The sequence below is a fragment of the Sceloporus undulatus genome, chromosome 3 (assembly GCF_019175285.1).
Source record: "Sceloporus undulatus isolate JIND9_A2432 ecotype Alabama chromosome 3, SceUnd_v1.1, whole genome shotgun sequence".
NCBI classification, from domain to species: Eukaryota; Metazoa; Chordata; class Lepidosauria; order Squamata; family Phrynosomatidae; genus Sceloporus; species Sceloporus undulatus.
In genome coordinates, this window is record NC_056524.1 from 254,970,358 (window position 1) to 254,996,778 (window position 26,421).

General features: G+C 40.0%; 1 protein-coding gene across 8 annotated transcripts in view; it reads right to left on the reverse strand.

Annotated features, from left to right (window-relative positions):
• Positions 1–13,626: 13,626 nt before the first annotated feature.
• Positions 13,627–26,421, reverse strand: part of TNIK (TRAF2 and NCK interacting kinase) — a 368,566-nt gene continuing 355,771 nt past the window's right edge. For 5 of the 8 annotated variants that reach the window (XM_042456004.1, XM_042456002.1, XM_042456007.1 and 2 more), the window contains 6 exons: positions 25,075–25,209; positions 22,333–22,433; positions 20,953–21,102; positions 20,067–20,226; positions 19,652–19,791; positions 13,627–18,268 (listed from right to left, as the gene is read on the reverse strand). In XM_042456004.1, the coding sequence (XP_042311938.1) occupies positions 18,185–18,268; positions 19,652–19,791; positions 20,067–20,226; positions 20,953–21,102; positions 22,333–22,433; positions 25,075–25,209 (770 nt within the window). In that variant the 3' untranslated portion in view covers positions 13,627–18,184. Of the gene's footprint in view, positions 18,269–19,651; positions 19,792–20,066; positions 20,227–20,952; positions 21,103–22,332; positions 22,434–25,074; positions 25,210–26,421 lie in introns of those variants that run through there. The other 3 variants (XM_042456009.1, XM_042456008.1, XM_042456010.1) reach the window with 2 other exon arrangements.

Consider the following 26,421-nt stretch of genomic DNA (forward strand, 5'->3'; position numbering starts at 1 on the left):
GAGGACTGGAGGAAGCTTATTAGTAGCCAGAAAGGGGATAAAATTAATCATCTTGAATGTTAATGAAAAGCCAAGCATTCTATAGCACTTACCTTCTCTCTCCACCAGTTGTTTAAATAGAAAAAGAGCAAAGGCCAAAGGAGAATGTATATTGATAAGCCCACCAAAATGAATGGGAGTATAAAACATTCTTGATGTTAGCACAGACACATTGGTGGGATGACCAAGGTGATATAGAGTATTTTAAAATTTATTCTGAAACATGAATAAACATGAATCATCCACTTGTCTGCTTCATAATGAACATCCAAAGTGGCTGAACATCCAGAGTTTCTGAATATAGCAACAATAAAGAATAAAATTACACATGAAATAATCAATTATAGTAATAATAATCATAATAATAACCTGCATTCAGAGCAGCAGAGAGGAAAGACAAAAACAAAAACAAAACCCAGCTGAGATATAAAATAACAAACTAAGCTCCAAAATTTTCCAGAATAGAAAGTTTTTTACAGCACAGCAAAAAAATTAATAAAGGAGGTAAATATCACAAGGGAGAGAGTTCCAAATGAATATTCATTCAGAGTTCAGTAATATGCAAGTTTCAGCTTACACAGAGCTCCACATCTGACTGAATGGAAAGATGGCTAGACTTTAACATGATTATTTCATCTAACTGCATTTGCATCTAAGAATTTGCTGCCACACCATATTGCCACAAGTGTGTGTGGGAAAGCATATATCTACATAAAAAAAATACAATTTCCATCCAAATATTTCTTTACTGCCTCTATTGACTCAGGCAATTGAAAATGTGTGTCTTCAAATATCAAAACACATGCCAGCAGTGTCAGTCAGTCATGGCCAAAATCATGCATCATCAGTGTAACTATGATGACAGAGCTCCATCATCATAGTTACATCTGACAATGCCACACATCCCCAAACCTATTTTTGCACCCTGACCAAAGAGTTTCTAAAGCACTGAACATTGGGGCACTGGAAAATTGGGGTGCTGTTCAATAGTGGAACATGCTGCCTCAGAGAATGGTAGGGTATCCTTCTTTGGAGGATATTAAACAGCCTGGATGGCTATCAGTCAGGAGTGTCTTCCTGCATTGCAGAGGGGTGGACTAGATAGCCTGTATGATCTCTTCCAAATACGATTCTATGATTCTATAAAATGATGTTTATGGTACAGAACAGGTAGCCAGAGAGTTCCCTTGGGATCCTGCCATAACTGTTTCTCCCAAGACACCCTGTGATCAGGAAAGAACCACAAACATCATTTCCCTGGACCCCAATCTTCAGCACCTCAGAAGTGCTTTAGTCAGACTGCTGCCAGACTTCAAAGGCACATTTCTGCAGTCACATTCAATCATTTATGACTGTAAACAGTGTGTCTTTAAAAGTGTGTAAGTCCAGCAGCTTATGATCTCGTAACTGCTGAACAGGAGGTCAGCCCATATTTATTACAAAGTCAAGTTCTCAACCTACTCCACAGTTGTTTTGTGCCTCCAGGCCATTTATGATTTGTGACTACCTAAGCTGAACCTATCATGGGGTTTTCTTGGCAAGATTTGTTCAGGGGAGTTGTCATTGCCATCCTCTGAGGCTGAGAGAGTGTGACTTGCCTAAGGTCACCCAATGGGTTTTCATGGCTGAGACAGGATTCAAATCCTGGCCTCCAGGGTCATAATCTAAGGCTCAAACCTACTACGCCATGCTTTGTCTCTGTCCATAGTAGCAGTCTTTAATATATTTAACAGAGAATGTAATGTTTAGGACAGCTTCATCTGGTAAATGATAAAGTGTATTTTAAAGAACAATATGATTGTCCTTTTGGTAACTCACAAAGACTTAACCTCTGGTTAGGGCAGCATCTGCACTTTGGGTGGAATTACAGAAGAAAGTATTCAGTTCCTCCTTACAAAAAACCCTTGCACTGTGTGTGTGTGACATCAGCTGTGGAGAGGGCACTCCAGAATACACCTCCATTCCCAGGGACTGGTCATATCATCTTGCAAAAACCTGCTCGGTAGCAGCACAGACCTCCATCTCTCGGGACAGCTGATTGACTTTTAAGGTGGGTTTCAGAGGTCAGGTAGGGATCTGGCCCAGGCTGGCTGGCAGCAGTTTCTTTGGTGTCCACTGGAACAGTCAGGAATGTGCCACTTCTTGAAATATTTGCTTATTGTGATCAAAGTTCACTATGTCACACAATAGGCTCCACCCCAACCCTCAGATGCTGCATCTGTACGCTCTTTCCTTCATCAAGGAAGTCCCTAATAGTTCAAAGATGATGGAGAAAATTTGGCACCGATGCTCATATCCCAATGATTAATTCTTGCTTGAACTGACATTGTACATCCATGTTGTATGTCAGGTACTTTTCACATGCAAAGCAAGGTGTACTTGGTAGCATTAATCTTGGCTCTGGTTGCAAGTAAAACTTTAACTTTCTTTAATTCCCTGAGAAAAGTCCACTACTCAATTTATGTCCATCAATTTAACAAGGAAAGCCAAAAGGGAAATGCTCTTAATGAAGCCCATGTGATAAAATTATTACATTGTTACTTTGTGAAGCATGCTTCACAACCCTATGTGTATCAGGGATGTGAATCATCAACTATTTACATTTTAATATACAACGATGAAGAATTATCATAGGTCTATCCCCCCTGAGGAAGAATATGAAATAATTCCTTACAGCATTCTTTCTGATTCTGAAGGTGTTCCAGGAAAATTATTCTGCAGAAATACACTTGGACTTGTGCAGAAAACATGATTCTTGAGCAGGAAACAGTGTTTTTTTCTGCCCCAAACACTCAGTTTGTCTCCTTTAAATATTATGTATTTGTCTGTAGCATAGGTTCCCTGGAATGCTTTGGTATGCTGGAACATTGAGAAAAAAACTGCAAAATTCTCATTTTCCCATTATTCTTCCTAGTGTGGGCTCCTGAATGTTGGGAAGCCCATCTTTCAAACAGGAAACAAATAATTGAGAATATCTTTCCGTCCCTAATATTCACTCAGTGTGAGTCCTAATGGCAGTTATTCCCAAGTAAGCATACACAGGATTGCAGCCTCAGGAATAAAGTAATTGTGCCACCAGGTTCTCCAGTGTGTGTCTTTCAAAAAAAAAAAAAAAAAGTATAAAGAGCACCTCCACCATTTAAATCAAGAATACAGGAGGGGAAAAAAAGTAATATCTTCCATCAGTGCTATATTCCTCCTGGGAAATCACACACAAAGGAGCTATTAGTATTTGACCCATGGAGCCATACATACGGGAATCCATGGGATATTATATGTTTTGTCCTATTGGGCTGTTTCTTTCCTCCAATGCATTCAAGGTGGCATTCATGGGTCCCACCTGCCTTCCTATCCTTGTAGGACTGATGTTAGCTAAAGACCATATGTTGACTAAGCTACAGTTGCAGGATCTGCCTAGGATAAACACCTCAGCTTTCTGTTTCAAGAGGGAAAATGGAGTACCTATCCTCTTACACATCTACTTTTGAGAAAGTACCATACTTCAGTCTCTTGCTTCATAGGGCAGCCTGGTATTTACTCACCAAATAATATCTAACAGGGTAAGCATTTTAGCTTGCTTCTCAAAGGAACACTCTAAGGGGCTTATCTTCAAGTAAACACATCAAGGTCACAGTCACATCTCATTCAGCTTCTGATCTCTCTAAATTCAGTTCTAGAGGATGCATGTGTGGGAAGGAGAGATATGACAAACTTGCAGGTTGATATATTGTCTCCAGTTGACTCAGTTTAATATTGGCTATGATGCCGCTTCTTTGTGACAGTGACATACAAGATTCCCAAATTCACATTCTGTAGATTCTTGAATACCATTTGATGAGGATGTATTATTATTATTATTATTATTATTATTATTAACCTTTATTTATAAAGCGCTGTAAAGTTACACATTGTACTATTAGCCTTATTCTCTACCTTATCATGGAAGATAAGGTTGTCAATGGCTACTGGTCATGATGGTTATATTACTTTCAATCTTAATGGAATGTATGCTTCTGAATGCCAGCTACTAGTGCACATGAGGTTGGTTCTCTTGCCCTGCCTGTGGGTTTTCCATAGGTGTCTGGGAAAGGAATCCTGGATTACAAAGGCCATTGGCGTGACTGAAGGTGTCTCTTCAGAGGTTCTTATGTTCATTGTTGGAATTTGCTCCACATTAACCTGATAGCCGCAGTAATAATGGGGTGACTATTTGCTGATTTGATTAATCATTTATCTACAAATACCTTCCTTTGCTGACAAGTGATAGAACTCTGGCTTCTTCTACAGAGAACATTCTGCTTCAAAATGCAGGTCCATTATCTAAGTGTGTTGATATAAAGGGCTGAATTTCATTGGTAGTCAAGCAAACCCATTGACTCAACTGTTGATATGTGAGTAAACACATATGTACATGCCACTGATTCAATGGGTCAGATTCAGGTCAATATCTCCTATCAGTCTGGCCATTACTGACTGATTTGGGAATTCGATGGTTCAGAAGAGATGGTCTGGTCTGTCCTTAGGGCAAGGTGGTCAGTTTGAGTCCTTGAACTTTATCACACAGAGCTCCAGGCAGGGATGAGAACGGGACAAAAGGACCCTGGAAGGGAATGGAACAAGTGGGGGAGGCATTTTACTGCACACAAGGAAGTCTCTCACCCATTCCGTTCCCTGTCCTTCCATTCCCAATCTGTCCTCAGAGGAGGAGATTTTTGAGAACTGTTTTGAACAGTTCTCAAAAATTGCCCCCTCTGGAACAGATGGGGAACAGAACGGAACAAGTGAGGGACTTTGCGTGCAGTAAAATGCATCCCCCACTTGTTCCACACTCGTTACTGGTCCCTTCCGTTCCATTCTCATCCCATGCCAGCAGCCCGTGGTGAGATAAAGTCCCTTGTTTCCAAATTTCATTCACACTTTCAGATGCGGGGCAGAGAAAGAGAGAGAGAGGCCCGTCTGGTATAGGGGTTTGGGTACTGGATTTGGAGAGACCAGGGTTTGAATCCTTACTCAGTTCCATAATGTCTTGGTGATAGTCCCTCCCTTCATGTTCCAGCTGTTATTACTGTGGCCTCTGTGAGGGAGAAGAGCAGTCAACATCTGCTAAACTTTGGCCCTGTCTTCTTGGGCCAGGATTTCCAGGGGTAGCACAGAGCTTCCTGGCCCTCCTCTGTTACCTAGTCCTCCATTTCCATGCTGTAGTGGCTATCTGCATGGGTATCCCACTGGGCCACCTGGTATGTCCACCACCAACACTGGTCCCTCGCTTTTGAGGTCAGAACAAGGTGCCCAGCAACAATCACTTAATGTGTCTCTCACCTCTCCAGGGATCCTCAGGCTGCACAAATTCAAATATATCCAATAACACAGGTGCCAAGGTTACATCCACTGAACCTTTCTCAACTACAACATCCAAGTCAAAGTGTATCCAAGCAACTTTGTCTGAAAAGTGTCTTGCAAATTCACTACAGAAGGCTTTTGAGTGGTCTTTATTTTCTTTTTGTGGGCCACATTATAAATGGCCCCAGTCAACCCAAGACAGCCCTACTAGACCACACTGTGCAGTCACAATGGTGGCAGAGATGTATAATTTCTGCACCACAGCCATCACCACAATGACATCTAGCCCATATTTGGTTAGACTCATTCCAGGTTTTTCTCCATCATTGCTCTAGTCTCCATCCCATTTGTTTCATCACCTCCAGCTCCCTACTGAACCAGGGGGGTCGCTTAGCACCACTTCATAAGAGGTGGGAGCAATTGAACCAACATCCTGGCCATTTCCCTATTCCCTATCGGTTTCAACAGAATCAGCTGCTGAGGCAACAGGAATGTCTCTGAGAGCAGTCAGATCCATAAGTTTCCTGGAGTGGAACATCTTCGTTGGCCCTACCCCTGCAGAGGCTCACAGTGAGTCCCAGTGAGTCCAAATCTGACCAGGTAGTGATCAGTACATGGAAACAGAACTACAGAAACATCCCCTATACCCAGATCACTGCCATCCCATCCAGAACAGAAAACAGGATACAGAGTGTGTCCTGTAGCATGGGTAGCATCAGATTTGGAACAGACCAATGGTTGTCATGGAGTACATGAAGGTCTGAGTTGCTCCTGAAAGAGCAGTCTCACCTGATGCTCTACAGAGAACCCAAGTGGATAAATCTGGGAGAGATTAATCTCTCTCTCTCCACCAGCTTCATCCAGACTGGTCTCCATAATACAAGCCAGGTCGACATGCTCATCCAGAATCAAGCCCTGGATCAAGGATGTTTTTGTATTCACTGACCTGGCATTGAGCAGAGCATTTCAGCCTAGGAGGCCTGTTGCCAGGGCTCTCCTGACTATTTGAAGCAGGGACAGCTTGAGGGGATAACCAACACACTGACTGCTATTGGTACTGAAAGGTGCTTCACTAGTTAATAATAGTAGTTTATTAATCACATGCAGTTATAATACATATAAAATACATAGCAATACAGGAAATGATTCAATAAAACAGGCAACAAAAGAACATCAAATAGCAAGTGACAATTATGCAATGCCTGGGAATGCTTCTCTGAACAGGATGGTCTTCAATTCCTTTTTGAAGCTGGTTAAAGAAGTGATGGCTCTTGCTCGTGGGGGAAGAAGGTTCCAGGAGTGAGGGGCAGCGAGTGAGAAGGGGCGAATCCTAGATGGGGCAGAGGAAATCCTGGGCTGGGACAGCAGACCTTGACTACCAGAACGGAGGGCCCTAGTGGGAAGGTGAGGAGAAATAAGGTCTGATAAGTAAGGAGGGGCCAGCCCATGGAGGGCTTTAAAAAATTTAGCCACCACTGTACCTGGAGTATGCAATCAAAGTTTACAGGGCAAAATCAAATTAATAGCTTTGATGGCCTTGAGGTGGACTTCGTTATTAGCACAAATATTAACTTGGCAGGAAAGCTTCTGATTCAATCTGTGCTTGCAATTGGAATTTGATCGCCTTAAATGAGCTCTCTCATCTACTGATTATTAATTCTAGCTACAGTGAGAGAATGACAAGCTATAAACCCTGCCAGTTTTGTCTGGTCAAGCCGGCAATGAATGCTAACAATTTTTAGCTGGCTTCTCAGAGAACAAAGCTTAGGAGATGGAGGTGTTGTGCTCAAGGCCTCTTTCAGCAATGGATTTTTTTTTAAAAGTGGTGTGATTTTTAGGAGGGAAATGGTTTAATGCTCAGGAAATAGCCTTCTTATTATTTATATTCAACAATGAAAGAGAACTAAAATTTTCAACATAGTTTTTTTTAAAGTTCTCTTATTTTACCAAAAGCCAAATCCAAACTGATACAGCCAAGTGATAGGGAAGTAAGGACAAACATATCCTTAAATTATATTTGCTGACAAAGACTTTCCTTTTTAAACAGGACTTCAGCCTTCAGCTAGCTGAGATAGGGAGATGTAAAATGTGTATGCTGTTTTAAAATATTCAATATGTGTTTTTCTCTTTTTAATTGTTTTAAATTAATATCTTAAAAGTAATGGCCAGGAGCCTGCATCAGCAGACATAGCTACAATGATGGCGCTACTTCTGGCAATGTTGTTGTTGATGTTGTTACTGTTGTTGTTAGTTGCCCTCAAGTCAACCTGGATTCATGTGAATGGGAAATCTTCAAGCCCCTCATCCCCCATGGCTCTGCTCAGGTCTTGCAGACTCAGGCCTGTGACCTCCCTAATTCAGCCTAGCCTCTTTGTCTACTGCTTTCTACCTTTTCTAACATTGCTTTTTTCTAATGAGTCATACTTTCTTATGTTGTGGCTAAAGGACAACAGCCTCAGTTTGATTATCTTGGCTTCCAAGGAAAATTCAATGCTACCCTTTCTCAAATCTCCTAAGCCAAGCAGTGCCCCAACCAAAAGGTTTCCAAGGCACTGCAGTTTGGGGATCTGGGAACGATGACTGCAGTGCTCTCCCAGTCATGAGGCACAATGAGACAGACAGCTGGAGAGGCTCTTCAGGGCCCTGCTGCTGTCAGAAATTCCCTTTCCTTGTTTGGACTGCACTGCTAATATCTAGCACACAAGAGGAATGGACCAATCCATTAGTACCATTTTCTTCTGCTTTTGTCAGACCTCACCTGGAATATTGTGTCCAGTTTTGGGCACCACAATTCAAGAAGGATGTTATTAAACCTTGCAATTGCATCTCACTCTCTGCTTTGTAACAAGGCAGCTTAAATTAAGGGTGCCAAGAAAAATGGTATTTATAGACCACCCCACCACTTACTCCCCGCTGCAAAAGACAAAAAATTATTTCCTCTCCTGCTGGCACACAGTTCAGAACAGGAACAGAAAGAGAGGTTTTCTGTTATTAGCAGTTGGGATAGGATGACAAGACAGGACCTTCTCTTTTAGTGACATAGCATTGCTGTAGTCTGAATCCTTTGTTTGCTCAGCATTAGACTTTTAAGATTATCCAGGAAAGGAGGAGGAGGAGATGATATTGTGCTCCGACCTTCCTTCCTTCCTTCCTTCCTTCCTTCCTTCCTTCCTTCCTTCCAGATTCAGATCTCACTTTTCTCTCAAAACTGGCACTCAGGCCAGCTCACTACAAGATTAAAACTTAGGTAACCATAAATTATCATTTATTGTCAACTGCTCTCAAGTCGATCCTAAGCCATGGCAACATTGTGGATGAGACATCTCCAAGGCTCCCTGTTTTCCACTGTTCTGCTTATGTCCCATGAGCTCCTTAATAGAATCCATCCATCTAGCATGCAGTCTTCCTCTCTTTCTACATCCCTCCACCTTTTCTAGCATTATTGTTTTTTTCCAATGGGTCAGTCTTTCTTGTGATGAGACCAAAGTACGGCAGCCTCAACTTTAACATCTTCACTTCCAAGGAGCTTTCAGGCTTGATCTGTTCCAAGACCTAGTTGTTTAATAATAATAATAATAATAATAATAATAATAATAATAATAATAATAATACTTTATTTTTACCCCGCCTCTGTGTCAAAAAGGCAATCGAGTCAGCTTACACTTTAAAAGGATCCATACGAAACCCAATATTCCAGTCCTTCCCTCCCCTAAAACATCAATTAAACAGATCGACCATTATATTAGTAAAAAACGAGCGAATGGGGCAACCCAGGCAGAGACAAGATGGAGGGTGACCTTGCTTCCCGCCTTTTCCCCCCACCCTCCATTTCCAGACTAAGTCCCCTCAGAACAGTCGCTTATGAGGGCTGAGTGAGTGAGGAGCCTCGGCGGGCTTTGTCTTCAGGGCTATCCATGGTATCCTCAGTACTGTTCTCCAGCACCACATCTTGAATGGATTGATTTTCCTTCTGCCTTCCTCACTGTCCACCTCTTGCAACCGTACAGGGTAATATACTTAAACAAAATTAAACAATATATAGTTTATATTTATAGTACTAAAACACAACTAAATCAAAACAAACTTTAAAAGTACAAATACAAAAATGCACATTAAAAAAAATCACTTGAATAAAAAGGTCTTTGTCTGCTTGCAGAAGCACAACCGAGAAGGAATCAGCCTAGTCTCCCTCCAAAGGGCCTTCAACACCTCATTGGTTCAGTTTCCAGAAGAGAGGTTGGCATGGAAAGTAGCCTTAGTGGCAGATCTCACTCCCGTGTGACATCAGAATTCCAAGGGCACAGGTAGAACTTGTGCGGGAGCAGCTTCCATGATCACAAATGTACTAGATGTGCCAGTAAACACACAGGGGGCTGACAGGCATGCACGTTATCCAATTCATTCACCTCACCCAGGGATTATCTTTAAGGCAGGGGATGGTATTTGTTCCCACAAAGCTTTCCTCACTGCATGAACTGAACTGGTGTGGAGCCTCACTTCAAAATGGTACATGACATTGAAGAAAACATCTTTCCAATATTAACTGTTTTATCTTTTATTGTTCACCGCTGTGATCCTTGGAATAGCGGTATATAAATAAATTTTATTATTATTATTAACTACTGTGAATAGATTTTAATTTTTATGAGATTTACAAAATTTATGTTGCTGAAGTGATCTTCAGTGTGAAAGGGAGAAACAGGGACTCTGTTGCAATTTCTCATTGCACAAAAAATTGTTCTCGCAAAGAGGTGGGAACATCACTCAGCTGCTTCTCAATCAACAATGAACAGGTCCCTCTTGATTGCAGTGGGGGACTTTCACAGTCCCTGTGTATTTCCTAAAACTAGTGAATATATTTTTTATTTATTGTCATTTATCTAAACTTTAGGTTATATGTGAACAGATCAATAACATTTTCGATATGTACACAATTAAATGTTTGCATTTATCTTTCCACCATATATGTTATCTGCATTAAGGTTATATGAAAAGAGAGATGTTTCACACCGGAGATGTGAAACTACACCTTGCAAACTGTAAGATTTTATTACTCTTTTCAGTTTGCAAGGCATGTGAGTGGTACAGACCGCCCCTGTTCATGCCGGATTGGGGCCAGGACAGCCTCACTGGTAGCCCTGCAACCCCAATTCTGCGTTTTTCCAGGCCAATGAGAAGTGGCAAAATGCCACATCTCTGTGGCCTGGAAAAGGGGTGTCCGTCGGGCTTCATGCCTCTGGACACCCTGGGAGCCATGAGGAGAAAGGGGAGGCCCCTTTCTCCTCAGGATCATTCTTGCGGCTCTGTGGTTGCCATAGGAACGATCCGCTCCCCAAAAGTAGCTACATTTCAGAGCTCCTTTCCATGCCACAGCCAGGCCACCCCAAGCAGCCTGAGGCAGTGCGGAGATGCCTGCGCTGCGCTGTTTGGACGGGACACTGCCATGATGTTGTTACTGGCATGTTTTAGGGACCATGTGGTTGGTGTGCGGTCCCTAACCCTAAAATTGCCACGGTTACACCCCTTTTTGCCCATTTGTCTCGGGCTGTAGTTTCCTTACTTCTTAATTTTTGTACTTCCTACAATGGCCTAAACTAGTGAATATTTAGAGACTGTGAATATAAAGCAGCCATGAATATGTTACTATAGGTTACACATTCATAACGTAGTATATTCTGGCCTATATTTTTTTGAAAAAAAAGATCTTTCCTTCTGTTGCTCACACTTTCTCTCAGAAATCATAAAGGAGAATATAAATGAACTAATCTTGTCCCCCTCCCTTGGCTGCTGTAAGACTCCATATTTTACTATAGCAGCAGTCTTGACAACAACAAGGCAGTTTCTTGTTCCAGCTGTATGGCCAAAGCTGATCCCCAATCACTGCTGCCTTTGGGTGAACATCAAGTAGGTACATGCAATGTGTAAATTATGACAGGACAGACTTCAAGCTTGAAGAACATGCATTGTTTTTGCACTGGAACCTCTTGTTCCACCAAATGGAGCATGGTGGGGGGGAAAAAAAGACACACACAGAATGCAAAACTCCAGGAATTAGTTTTGAACATCACATCTGAATACAGCCCACAATCAGTCCATGCTTTTTTATATTATCAACCTATGCCATTATTTCTTTGGGGGAAATAATGATACACTGGTTAGATGATACAAACAAGCCCCTTTGTCTAACTGTCAAGCCCTATGTGTCATGGCAGGATATACAAGCACCACCACACTTATTGGTTTAACTTACCCACTTCCATCTTCTTCACAGAAGGAAGAACAACAGAATTCAACACATAATTTGAACCTTAGAAATAATTTTTAAAACCCCACTGTGGTATAATGTGGTGCATGTGTGTGATTTTTTTTTGCTGCTCCTTTCCAGAACCAGAAATCCTTGCTGAACTACTGCAAATCATACGGAGATTTTACAAGATCTACTTTCTGCCCCCCTTGGTGTAACTGTTCCAGAGCTACATTACATATCATGTCTTGACACTGCACTTGTCCCACCTTCGCACCCTGCTCCACTTGGTTTGCTATTTATGCAAGCAGAACATGGTAAGGACATCCCAACTTTTCCAAACAATCCTTATCTCTTATGTGTTTTACTGATCTCACAGGGTTCTGATCACACAGGTGGGACCTTTTCTATATGAACAGCTTATGAACATCTAGGGAATCCTTTCACGATTGAACTGAACACAGATACCAGCAAGCATGGAAAGAGTGTTAAGTTAATAACAGCATTGTGCAGGCCATCAAGAGGCCTGTTCCTTTCTCATGCATTGGAAGAGTATGAAGATTTTTCTTTTGGTCACTCTATTATTATTATTATTATTATTATTATTATTATTATTATTATTATTAACCTTTATTTATAAAGCGCTGTAAATTTACACAGCGCTGTACATGCAATCTTTTTAATTGGACAGTTCCCTGCCCTCAGGCTTACAATCTCAAAAGACATGACACTGGTTGAATAGAAATGTTGTCCACAGAGACAGAAAAGGAGTGTTGGAGGGTGGACTTAGGAGGAAAGACAAGAAGCTCCGTCTTGGACATGTTGAGCCTCAAATGCCGATGGGGCATCTACTGCGAGACAGCTGTGAGACAAGATGAAACTTGCTGTTCAAGCCTTGGAGAAAGGTCGGGGTGGAAAGATCTAACTGGGTGTCATCAGCGTACAGATGGTAGGAAAAACCAAAAGAGCTAATGAGTTTACCTAAGGACAGTGTGTAGAGAGAAAACAGAAGGGGCCCCAGAACAGAGCCCTGGGGAACTCCAACAGATAAGGGAACAGGAGATGAAGTCTGACCGCCTGCGACCACTGCAAAAGATCTGCCAGACAAATAAGATCTAAACCAGTCGAGAACAGAGTCTGAGAACCCAAGGTCAGAGAGTATATCAACTAGAAGACAGTGATCACCGGTGTCAAAGGCTGCTGACAACTCAAGAAGGATGAGAATAAAGGCCATTAGCCTTGGCCTGTAAAAGGTCATTTGAGATCTTAGTGAGAGTTGCCTCTGTAGAATGCCGTGGGCGGAAACCAGACTGAAAGGGATCAAGAATGGAGTTGGCTTCAAGAAACTCGAGACAGCTGGATAATACAGAGACAGAAAAGAGAAAGAATAGAGCATCAGAAAGTTACTTTTGGGAACTACAATGTACCACGTTGGTTGGGGGATTCTGAGAGCTGCACTCAAAAAATAACTTCTCCAGGCTCTGGGAAGGAAGCACAGGCTATTGCCTCTGGGCAAGTTACAGGGATTCAACTATGGGAAGGGGAAAATGAGGTCATTGCCCCTCATAAGAATTCTTCTCCCCCAAAGGAAATTTTCTTGCAGCCTCAAACATCTAGCATTACAAAGTGAGATGTTGGAAACCATTCACACCTAGAAATCTTGTTGCTCTGTTGACATTCCCTTGGTACCTCTGCCTGCTCCTTTTCTTTCGATGCCTAAACTGTATTTTTAAATGTGCATCTGAAGCTTTTAAGTTACAGATATGATAGAAATTTGTGGATGAAAGAACATTCCATGGGGGGGGGGGGAGTCTTATTGACACACCACCCACAGCTACACACGAGTCTGCAGATCACAAACTTTTGCAAAGTGAACAAAGAGAGTACCTTTAAACTTGCTTTACTCAAAAAAAAAAATCCTACAAATCTTACAAAGACAACAGTTGTTAATAATAATGAAAGACTCTTGTTTTAACAATCATTTCAGCCTGTATACTTTAAACTCAGATTTAAGGACAGAAAATTAAGACAAATACATTATTTAGGTTTTCAACATAATTTATTAAGAAGCTTCCGGTTTCAAAGGTAACCACAGCAAAGACATAAAAGAGCTGGTGGCAGTTGGCTTTTGCCATGAAGCTTGCTCTTACCCATAACCAGTCCCCAGCAGTTACAACTAGTGGCTTAACTGAGTTGGAAATGTTATTGCTCAATTGGATGTACTGAATATACATTTTTTTCTTCATATGGTCCTCTCATTACAGCAGTAGAAAGAAAACACAAGGAATATAATGGGAACATAAACCAGTTAAGGAGACAGTAGTTTTAAAAAGTGTACTCAGAAAACAGGGACTTTTTTGTCCAGTTGTTGCATTTTAGTTGAACTCATCTGGCATGGAACAACCATCAAATGACAACAGTAGGATGGAGTTGGAAAATAAAAGTGTGTGTGTGTGTCTTAAGACATTCTCATAAGAGAGTTCCACTTAAATATATCCTTGGTCTCAAAATGTCCAGTAATGCTTGGACTGCTGGAAGTTGGCAGTGAACAAGAGGGGATCCAGAGTATTTTGCATCTCATTTAAGCCACTAACAGAGGAGTAGTGGTGGTGTCACTGACCTCAGCCGTTCAGTTTTTTGGCCTAGGAAGACATGAGATGCTTCTGATCCTTGACTAGCAGCTCTGGGTTTAAATGTGAATGAAAATTTCAGTCAGACTGTCTGTCCTATTCATTTAACTATGGCAAGGCTATAACATTTCCTCCAGAAAATGATTCTGTGTGTGCATTTAGTTTGTTTCTCTTTTTGCAATGGTGGGCAGATGGCTTTTACTTTGCATCTGCCCTCCACAATTTTGCAAATATAAATATCCAACTCCTGAAATAGCTTTCTGTTAGTTCTGCCATGAAAGGTAAGGGCTATATCTTGTGCTAGAATGTATCTAGAGCCCTCTTATGGTGTTAAAAGAGATCTGCATAGGGAGCTGATGTGTGGAAGGGGAGCAGGAAGACACCCTTGTCCACTGTATTTGTGTGTTCTGCATCCATCAACCTAGTCTGTACCCCCAACATCTGTATATTTGGCTTTGTAGGGGAGGCAATTGCATTTCTGTAGGCTTCATATATTCAGAAGCCCTGACTGAACCAAGGAGCCAACACAAGTACAGTTGGATTTGAACCTCTAACAAACAGGCTGAAATCAGAGAGCTAGCCAGGACAGCAGTGCTAAGGTTACCCTTCTGTTCAAGTTTTGACAAATTCATGGTGAGTAATGAAGGCACAGGGGCTCACCATTCTAAGGAACATTCATTCTCACTGAGTTAGCAGGCTTGACACACTACTGGGCAAGTCTACAATAAGCCCTGTACTGTAATTGGCATTCTTTGAGAAAATGCTGTTCAAATCCAGCATAGGCAGGATTGTTTGCTGGCAGTTGGCTTTACCTTCCGCTTTTGCCAGATGCTACAGTAATGCCAATATCACTGACGACTACATACAAAATTAGGCAAATATATATTGCAAGGTGATGTGTAGGCAAGCATTTACTTAAATAGGTGTTGTCTGTCTTGCATTTTCCTATGGAAGAAAGTGGCCATAAAACCAGTCGCAGTGAATGACACACATAGTTAAAATAAAAGTGTGTTTCACTTGCTTTCTTTTGTATTTTGATCATAAAAATATGGGTGAGGAAGATCCATAAGGACCTTTCGCACTCAATGTTTTCCTGGGGAACCCTACATTATGAATGGGACCCATTTATATTCAGTCATCAATCCATTTTTAAAGGCTTATTCAGGACAAAGGATGCTGACAATAGTGCACTCAATGTGTAAGTTTTGGGAAACTATGAGATCAGAATCTGTTTCAGAAGTTACTTACATATTTTCATTGTGCACAGATGAACACTTGCTGCAAGTTAGGTGATGGTACAAATTTGCTCTTAAGAGGCTGAATTACTGTAATAGGGCTATCAGTCAAAAAACTAAAGCCTAATTATCCCTTTCATGAACATAGTTAAGAACAGACGTTACAAGTTGTCTTGCTAGGAATCCATGCCATTTGGAGTGGGAAGTAGGCGGATTGAGTCTTTGAAACAGCTCCACTTTTTAGACTATTTTTAAAGGCATGAAGCAAAACTGATACATTTCTCAGTAACTAGAAAAGATGGCCACTGATTCTTCTGGCCACATTCTATTCTGGGAAAGGCCAGTAAACAATAGAAGAGTTTAAAGAAACCTGGACTAGAGAGGGCAAGCTACAGCATGCTTAGCCTGAAGGTTTATCTGATCCTGTATTCCACCAGCATTAAGCAGTGAGGTAGTGCTGTAGGTGGGTGTCCAATGTAGACCCCTTTCTGGTGGAACATACAAAGAATGAAAGCAACAAGGGAAAGGGCAGCTAGCTCCCTCATCAATCATGTGTATCCTGTTTGGAAATCTGGCTTGATACTATTGATTTATACAGATGCTGGGCCCTGGATGCCTCTGAGTGCTTCATAGGCTGCTGTTGGGCTTACAATCTATCTGGGATCATATCTGTACATGGGGGCAATATGTGCAGTCTCTGTGAATGACACAGATGTAAAAATTATTTCAGAGATCCCACAATTGGGCTAAGTGTGACAGCTCCCATGCAGAGGCTCTGGTACTGTACATGCAATCAGTGACATTACTTGATTCAGATTCATTTTCAAATGTATTGGCAGTCTTGCTCCCATTAGCTACTGTGCTGTGGCTGCCAGCTGTTTATTAACCTGCTCATACGATGGGAAATGCAGAGTTAAGAGTTGATGGAAAAACTGGAAGCAAGCGGCATGACCATCGTTTCTCGATCCTTAAAGAGACCCAAACTGTCTAGCCATTGCTGATTACTCAATTCTTCTCAATAAATATTTTAGAGTTGGCCAAACTCTCTGGGTGTTCACTGGAGGTAACAAGGAAAAGCTAATAGAAACAAAAATAAAATGAGGTAGGTTAAAAATAGCAACACTGGTCCAATTATGTTACATCCACAGACTAGTGGGGAAATCCATGCTTGGAGATAGTAGAAATGTTGCACATAACTTACTTAAAACTGCAAATAATTTGAACAAAGCATATAAGGACACAAGTAAACCTAAAGTAAACACATACATACTTCTGCACACATATTGGTGTTCACTATATAGGCGGGGCAGCAAAGAAGGTTGGTGGCAGTTGGGGGAGACAGAAAGATGAATCTAAGCATATGAGTCTTGGCCAATGAGGCCCTCCTTCCAATCTACTTTCTCTCACTCCTGCTATATTCCTGTTCTTGTACAAATGGATGAAGTTCTCATGAAGATTTTTCATATCCAGAAAAGGAAGTGGGTCAATGTCTGTCAATATTTGGACTCCTTTTGTAAACTATGCTGATGTTAGCTCCCGGTGATATTTAATGGAGGAAAGAAAAATCCGCTGGTATCGACAAAGATCTTCCCTTCCCCAATAAGTAAAGTATAACTGTACAGAGTAGGTACAACCCAGATTCAGTGCATCTGAGTTAGATGCCTCAGTCACTGAACACTCTTCTGCCAGTTTTCAGTATCTTGTTATGACTTCATTCACTTCTTTGTCTGCTAGGTTTTGTTCGCTTGCAGTAGATACTTTTCGTATTACAGCTTAGAGAAAGGCAAGATAATACTAAGGCCAACACTGGGAATCAGTGACTGAGATGGCACTGTTGTTCCTCTCTCAATGAGCACCATTATATGAAGATCCATACAGAAGTATGAAGTGACACATTGACCAAAAATGGGGAAAAATAAGTACCGTGATTGCATTATCAACTAAGGCTAGTGGTTTAGCCATTTAGAACAGATTTCCCAGAATGGGTGAGAAATCTCATCAATATTCTCATTTGATATTTGTCAACCTGACTGCAAAATTTAACACAACGTTGGTAAAAGGCAAAGATTTTACAAAAGTTAGCTACCTCTGTGGTTAGGATCTCTGACATTAAGATAAAATGGTACATTTATTGTGCTGTCTCTCACCAGTTTTAATTGGTAATCTTACAACAGCCTTTCCCAAACTGATGTGATAGACTATCCATGCATCAGTCTGGACACCAGGCTGAGGAAGTCTGCCTTACAACATACTGTATGTTTGATGTTAGCAGGCAGACAAAATTAAAAACAGAGACTCTGTTTGACACTTAGATCTGTCCCTATTGATACAGAGAGGGACCAGGAAAAAAATTAATGGAAAAAACAAAAACCAAACTCATAACCGACTCTATCACAGCTTAATCTGAAAACCTTAAAGAGATTTTACTTCAACTAATCCTCTTGTGCATTTGTCAATTTCTCCTCAAATACACTAGCATTCTTGAGATCTTGAGTAAGCCTCCATTCCAAAACCACAATAGGACAGGTGTGTTGTATTCTTGGAGTGTGTCTGCGTGAAAGCGGGTGTGTTCACGGAAGGAAGCAACGTGATGCACAATGTCTTCTTCATTTGCTTCTACAGTGTCAGTCCACATGTTTCAATGTCCTTTAAAATTAAAGAATCTTGGCATCCAAGTAAGCACCAAGTGCATTTTGCTACCAGTTCATCATGGAATTTCTGTTGAGGGTCATGAAAAAAACTTGGCTACTTCCTCCAGATCTCACTGATGCAAAAAATACCTGTTTGGGAGAAAAACAGTCTGATTTATTAAACAGCATATTTTACATGGAATCATTTGTTTCGTTTTCTTGTCTTTACTTATTATGTCACTTTTTAATCTTGTTTTTATCTCAAAGGCTCAGAAAAGGTTTCTAAAAGCATTAATTATACCAATGAGCCCATCTACACTGCAGAAATAATCCGATTTGACACCACTTAAACTGCCAAGGCTCAATGCTATGGAATTCTGGGAAGTGTAGTTTGTTGTGGCACCAGAGCAGAGAGAATTTCCAGAACTCCATAGCACTGGGCCAAGGCAGTTATAGTGGTGTCAAAACAGATTATTTCTGCAGTGCAAATGCAGCCAATATCTTACTTCTCATGGCTGAACTACATAGTCCATTGGCAAACTACATTTACTGTCAAGAAGTTCCTTCTAATGTTCAAAATGTCTCCACTCTTTCTTTTTTAAAAATACCTTTTAAGTTTCATATTTTTCATATTTTTTCAGTTGTGTGTGTGAAGGGATCACCACACCAAAGAAAGTGGCAGAATGTTTTACAGACTGTTTACTACGAAAATATTTTGCAGCCAATAAGGAAAAAAGAAAGAAAGAAAAAGATTGATGTCCCACTGTCCCAATTTCTCCTAACTTGAAAGGACAAAAAACATCTTGGAAGATTGTTTTCAAACAGCCCAAATACTTCAGCCCAGCACTAGTTACTCTGTGTAATTTTAAAATTATAGCAATCTCAACAGAGTTCTTCAAATCTAAAGAAATAATGCTAACAAATTACTTTGAAAACTATTGTTTTGTTATGGATTTTCATAAGAGATATCTCATTGTTAGTACATGAAACAGTATTCCAGTTAAACTGTGGAGTCTGCTATTGTTATGTGACTTCAAGACAACTCCAATTTAGGGCAACCCTACCTTGGGACTTTCTTGCCCAGATATATTAAGAGGTTTGTCACTGCCTTCTTCAAAGATTGATAGTATGACTTGCCTGAGGTCACCTAGTGGGTTTCCATGGCTGTGTGGATTTGAACTCTGTTCTCTCAGAGTCCTAATCCAATCCTCAGACCATTACATTATGGACTTATTCTAATACTGCTCAGCCATGAAGGTTACTGGACTCTCTCTCTCTCTCTCTCAAGCATTACCCAGCTTATAGGTACATTGCCAGCATAATACGGGGCAGTTCCCATGGCCATCATCTGAGGTTCCCAGGAGAAAGATTTACAATATATGCATCACAAGTAGATAAGTTTGAAAGGTAATTGGAACTGAGTGAATGACCATTGTGGAATACATTAATTAAATCAGACTTTACTTCATATGAAGTAGATGCCATTCTTTAAGAAACCACTATGCACTTGTACAACATTGAAATCAAACCCACCTTATCATTTCTTTCACATAGAAACTTTAATCGCTGAGCACGCTTGTGCATAAATACTCCATCTAAATGTCCTGTCTCCACTGAACGTATTTCAATAGCTTTCTCACCCCAGCCCATTATCTGATTGGAATGGATGTAAGCTGTCACAAAAGAAAAAGAAAAATTGATCACACCTTCCTACTGAAAACATCTGGACCAAAGCAGGTTTTATCACATGTTGTACCTGGCAGAAAGCTATCATGTACAATGGAAATGCCCTATGGGGTAGAAACAGTTAGCCATGGGTGGGCAACCTGGTCCCATCACTTGAAGCACTGAGGTTTATCTAGGAAAATAACCAATTCTAGCATAGACGTATCACCTGACTCACTCTAAATGTACAAAGAGCTAAGGAGAAGAGGAAGAGCTGACATACCCACTGAAGTGGGCATTTCTCCCCACTGAAGTACCACGTCTTTTGTTATGCGTCCATAGGTATTAACGTACACCCCTTCATCCTCATAGCACACAAGCATCTCCATTCCATCCGTTTTGGGCAAGATGACAATGGCGTGAGGCGTGATATTGCCCTGAATCTGTATACAGAACAGAACCCCCCAAGCCAGGATTAAGTCACGTTCATAGGGCAAGAAAGAAGGACCAACTTTCTTGGTTATATGCCATCTTCTCTTGGGAAATTCAGTGTAAATCAAGCTCTCTGTGATGTCTGATGAAGAACACTTGACTAGATACAAGTTTAAATCAATTGATATGAGTAGCACTTTACTGGTTTTAATGCCTCTATTTAATTGAATTTATCATTGAAATGTTTATTCTGCCAAAAATACACTTAAGGCAGTTTATATACAAGAAATATTGTGTGAAGAATGAAAGGAACAAAGTAAAACATATTGTCCAATTAAGGACTGGAAGAGAGTTTTAACAGCAGTACTAACTGCTCCAGCCATTGTTAGGCTCCAAGGACCTACAACTGTTGTGACACTCTGAAGAGATACATTCATTGTGGGGAAAAAAATCAGCTTTTGCTCTAAAAGGTTACAAAAAGAAGTAGTCCAACAAGTCTTTAGAAGCATAATGTTGCAAAGCTGAGGTGCAACTAAAAAGGCCCAGCAGAGGTCCAGAACAAATTATTTCATTTACTGACAGGATTTAAAACAATGACTTTCAAAAGGGCATGTAGTGAATCATAACTCAATGGCATACATTTCCCATCAGTTGATATTCAAAAGAAACTGTTTTTGATGCTATTACATAATGTGCCATCTAATTTGTATAATATCACTATGTTGTCCCAGACTCACATGGGATGGTATGTAGATATCATATGAATTTCCCGAATCCACATCAATAACATGGAAACCAGTGTGTGAGCCAAAGATGACCTTTAACCTCTGACCTTCTTCCACTGTGAGATCAACAAGCAATGGTTTGTGCTGGAGATCTGCAAAAGACTTTTAAAATCCTTTCAGTCAATTTAGTGTTGTTGTTTTAAAAATTTCTCCCTAAAACTTTAGCATGCTCTAGTAACAATGCAAGGACCTGATTCTTTTCCCTTTAAAAAATATGCCCCCTCCCACCTGCCACATTTTGATTACCATCACCATAGAGACAGTGGTTTACATCTTCTGTTGATAAAGAATATAAAAAGAGCTGGTTTGGTGGGCCATCAGCCCACCAGGTACCAGAGCAGAGAGTGGGGGAGAGACTCTCCTTGTCCCTCCCAATGGCTGAAGGAGCCCATTTATAGCATTTATTGCCATCAGCCCAGACAGTCTTGAAGGGAAGGAGAAGGGGACTCTGAGAAAGAAGTCTGCCCAATACCCTTCTTTTATTTAATTTAAACCACTGAAAAATACACGGTTTGAAATTTTCACCTCTGCTTTGATATGAGCATTATAAACCTCCTACATTCATATCCCAGCCCTGAATTAACCAGCTTTTCCAGCATCTCCAGTACTGTATATTTCAATATGTATATTTAATACTTCTGTTTTAAATTTTTTAAATCTTTCAAGAAAAACATTTAAAAACCTTAGGAACCAAACATGATTGAATATGACTGAAATAAAGAGGAAAGTGTGCCTAGGTCAGGATTGCCTGAATCTCTGAATGAAGAGGGAAGTGGAATAGCTTACTTTCTTGACTTTGGGCATAATCAACACACAGAACTAAGATGTTAACTCTTGGTTAGATTTTACACTTATTCCCCACACTTGTAGATATTTTCCCCTAAAAAGTATCATGTAAAAACCAGGAAATGACTTCTTCTTCTACCCTACAGGCATTTAGATGTGGAGGCCCAGAAATGCAAACATGACTTCAACTGCACACTTGGTTGGTATGGCATACTAACTGAGATCTTCCAGAATTCCCCACCTTTTGGTGGTTTCTAAGAGTTGTAGTACTGAAAACAAAGGCTCTACAGGATGGGGTCCATCTGAACTGGGCCTTTACTATTTATGTTCTTTAAAAACATCCTATTGTGTCCAAAATATGAATAATAACCAATTCTAACAAATCTGCAGAAGGATCCTGAAATATAGGTTCAGTACCCCTTTATAGTACAGGCAGCTAGATAACAGAAGTGGATGACAGATCTTCTTAACCATGATTTTTTAAAACAACCCACCAACAAATGTATGAATAAAGCTAACAAATTTTTGTGATAATACAGAACATACCTTAAATGCCATAAACTTGTGATATGGTTTAGGAGCCCAAGCATATATCTCTACAGCACTCTTTAAGGCAATCACCAAGAACTTGATTCTCTCATATTTCACTAAAATTGAAATAAAACTAATTTTTAAGACATCCAATTTCCTCAGACAAAACTGAATTATTTATCTCATGGTAAAGCTGGTAAAACCTTCTTGCCAGTAGAAATATTATTGTTAAGAAGAGACCCAAAACAGCTGGTATATTTTTCTAATGTCCAGAACTGATTTGAATGTCTTTATGTCACTGGAGGCTATTCTCTCCTCACATGGACAGTCTTCTTGGCTTGGCTTGTACATGTGGGACATAACACACCAGCCACTACCTGAAGCAAATTCAAAATGCTAACAAATTCAAAATGGTAGTATGGCTAATTTTGATGATAGTTGGGAAGACATTTATCAAAACCACCTAAGTGGTGTTCTAAAAAAAGATGTGTGTGTCTGGAAGTAAACTGACACCATACAATTTAAACGGAGATGTATGTTGTGCCAACGTGACCCTTCAAATCTATAATAAATTTAATGATTAAGGTATTATTTTAATCTAGGTATTTGAAACGTCAAAATGTTCTCCAGCTACTCTCATGCTAAGTGGGAAATGCAGCAGGATGCATTAAGCAGGAGACATTATAAAGCCCTAAATGGCTTGGGCCCAGGGTACTTGGAGGACCGCCTCTCCCCATATAATCCGCCCTGCACACTCAGGTCGACTGGGATGAAATTGTTAGAGGTCCCAACAACACGCTATGTGAGGATCTCACAGAGGGCATTTTCTATCTTAGCCCCTAGATCTTGGAATAGTCTCCCAGATGAGCTCTGCTCCACCACATCTATAGATCTTTTTAAAAAGAATTTAAAGACGTATTTCTTTTCCCAAGCCTTCCCACCGTGAGATATTATTATATCCCTTATCCCTTTTACCGACGACCCTGGAATGTGTATATTGACTCCCCTACTCATCTGGCCCTTTGTTGTTATGATCATTGTGCTTTTCTTATGCTGTTTTAATCAATTTTATTGGAATGTTTTTATATTATTATTGTATGCCGCTTTGATCAAATCCTGCAAAAGCAGATTAGAAATAAACCATATTATTATTATTATTATTATTATTATTATTATTATTATTACAGATTATTCGGCAAGAGTACAATCGTGCACTTTCCACACTCAAGCTTTATTGAGCTTATGTATTATAGACATGCTTCTGCATCTCAGCACCAAAAGTATGTGTTTCTCCAGCCCTCAATCACTATCTTTGCAAAGGACAAGAAGGAAAAGGGAGACTGGGCAGGCATAACAAGACTTTGTAAAAAGAAACCACTTTTCCAGAGGCTTTCTTAATAGATGTATGGCTGTATAGATAATTAACAAAATCCATCGAATCATAGTGGAACTTTGGGTATATCTTTTGTATCTCTTTTGAAGCAAGTGGTATGAGATTATTATTATTATTATTATTATTATTATTATTATTATTATTTATAATTGAAAAATTGAAAGTTTACATAACAATATATAAAGACAGTAGATTATTTTCAAAAGACATTACAAAAAAGATTTTATATAACCATAAGCAAAAAGAGAATAACCATAAGCAAAATGAGAATGTGGTGTGAGATTATGAGTTGCTCTCCAATGACATCTGCAGGACCACAGATTTCTCATCCCCGTCTTAGGCTCTCATTTAATTTTGTGAATATGTGAAGGTGAAAAACAATATTCCTTCATCATTGCTTCTTTAGACGTAGAAAACTATTATTTATTTATTTATTTACGGTATTTATATCCTGCCCTAAAGGTTCTCTACTACTAAAGCTGTAGTTTTCTGATTCTTAGAAAGGTTCTGTCAGGAATGAATTGATTTAGACCAAACAAACTGCTATGTACTACACGGAAATAAGAGGGAGATTATATCTGAATCTGAAAGGGCTTTGTTTGGAAACACATCCTAGAAATGCTTAAGAAAATAGCACATTCAAAGATACAGACTTAAAGAAGGTGTACTGAATTCAGCATACAGGTGTACTGGGTCAGGGTTTACTTAAATTCCTGAGATTTAAATGAGCATGACTAAATCTGTACCCAACCACTTATTTTATCACACAGAAGAAAATCAATAATTAATTAATTAATTTGTGTTTAAGAGTAGGGGGAAACTTGGATCTGCTCTGAGGACTCAGTTTGTGACCCATCTCACATGTGTGGACTGGAAGTCACAATAAAACATAAGAGAGTGCATGGCAAGTGTAAAGTGTGTATGCCAAACTGACTTTGCAATAACTATCTTTAAAAATCAGGAGGCGAATGATCAGATTCGTAAAGTCCAGGCAAGGGTAGCACACACCTGAGCCCTTAACTGCAGAAAGGCTTTAGTTTAGTCTGAACAGGTCTTATGCTGCTTATTCTAGAAATTAAATCTTAGATGTAATCCAGATTTTTTTCATGACTGGTTTAGTGTGACAGCAAAAATGTTATTTGAAAAGTACTAACAAGGATTTTATACAATGTCTTTTTGACTGTGCCAGCTAGAATGACAGTGCTAGACCCCTATCTATAAGGATCACATTGGGAGTGTTAATCCCCCTCCCCTAGTTGCTTCTGAGTGACAGGCACTGTGTTTTCATGAACCTGAATGCCTAAAGCTCAAGAACATATCTTCCAATGGTAATAGCATACATACGCAAAGGGCCTTTCACTTACCAACTTTATAATGTATGCAGCCTTCCAAATCTCCAACAGTTATCCAGCCTTGCTTCTTTTCTACCTCTGGGTCATTGTGTAATATTCGGTTCCTTAACCATGAAAGATAATAAACTCGTAGTTTGTTCTTCTTTCCTGTTGAAACATGGAACTTAATTTTTAAACAATAAACAGACAGTCTGTCATTGGACACAGACACCTCACGGGGTGTCCTGCTATTTGCTTGTAATCACCTTGCCTGTTTCGCTGTTTAAGCAAGCTAATTTTTGGAATGTTGACTGGAATTTTAATCTTGCTGCTAAAATTAAGCCATGAGTGAAGCTTTTTTCTACACATGCTCCTGTAGTCTTCCTGGATGATAAAATGTTCCACACATGAGCTTTAATGTTTTAATGTTAGTTGCATGAGAAAACAGAACTGCATCAGAAACAATGGTGGGCTATAAATACTTTAAAAAAATTAAAACAAATGAGTATTAGCTACACTGAAATGTAAATGGCTGGTACTGTATAAAATCAGAAAGGAGTATATAAAATAAAATAACAACATTCATAAGAATATATACTTGGCTGACTGAACTCAGCCCTAAGTCAGCATGTTTAGGAAGTTTTAGGAGTTTATTACATGAGGCTAGTAAAACATAACTACATCAGAATAATAGTGACTTTGGCAGGTACCTATCACATGACTTACTCTCACCCAAGGGTGAGAGTATGGGAGAGTATCTCCTGTTGCTGCTTTGCATTTCACTAATTGGTGAAAAACACCTTTCATTGATGTTGAGTGATAAAGATGCTACTGTTGTTGTTGTTGGGTGCCTTCAAGTTGCTTCCGACCCTAAGGTGAACCTATCATGAGGGATTCTTGGCAAGAGTTGTTCATAGGAGGTTTGTCATTGCCTTCTCCTGAAGGTGAAAGTATGTGACTTGCCTAAGGTCATCCAGTGGTTTTATGGCTGAGGTGGGAATCAAACCCTGATATCCAGAATTGTAGTCCAACACTCAAACCACTATGCCATGGTGGCTCTCAAAGATGCTATTATCCTACTGTAATTACACATTAAAATCATGTGATAAAGTCCTTAACGAAATACTAAAGAGTTCCAACTGGGGAAATGCTTAAGGTAATTTGAGCTAGCACTTAATGAAGTCATATGGTTGTCGCTGACTCTCCTTTCTTATAGGTGTGGCTGGTGGTAGGTCTTTCGTAACCCTGGGCAGAGCCCAGGGAACTGATTCTCAGGACCAAACTACACATTACTGTTTGTGCAAAGGTCTGGCCTTACAAGTAGCTATTCCTTTTAAATAAATAGTCCCAACAACCCCTACATCCTGATCTAAATCTGGC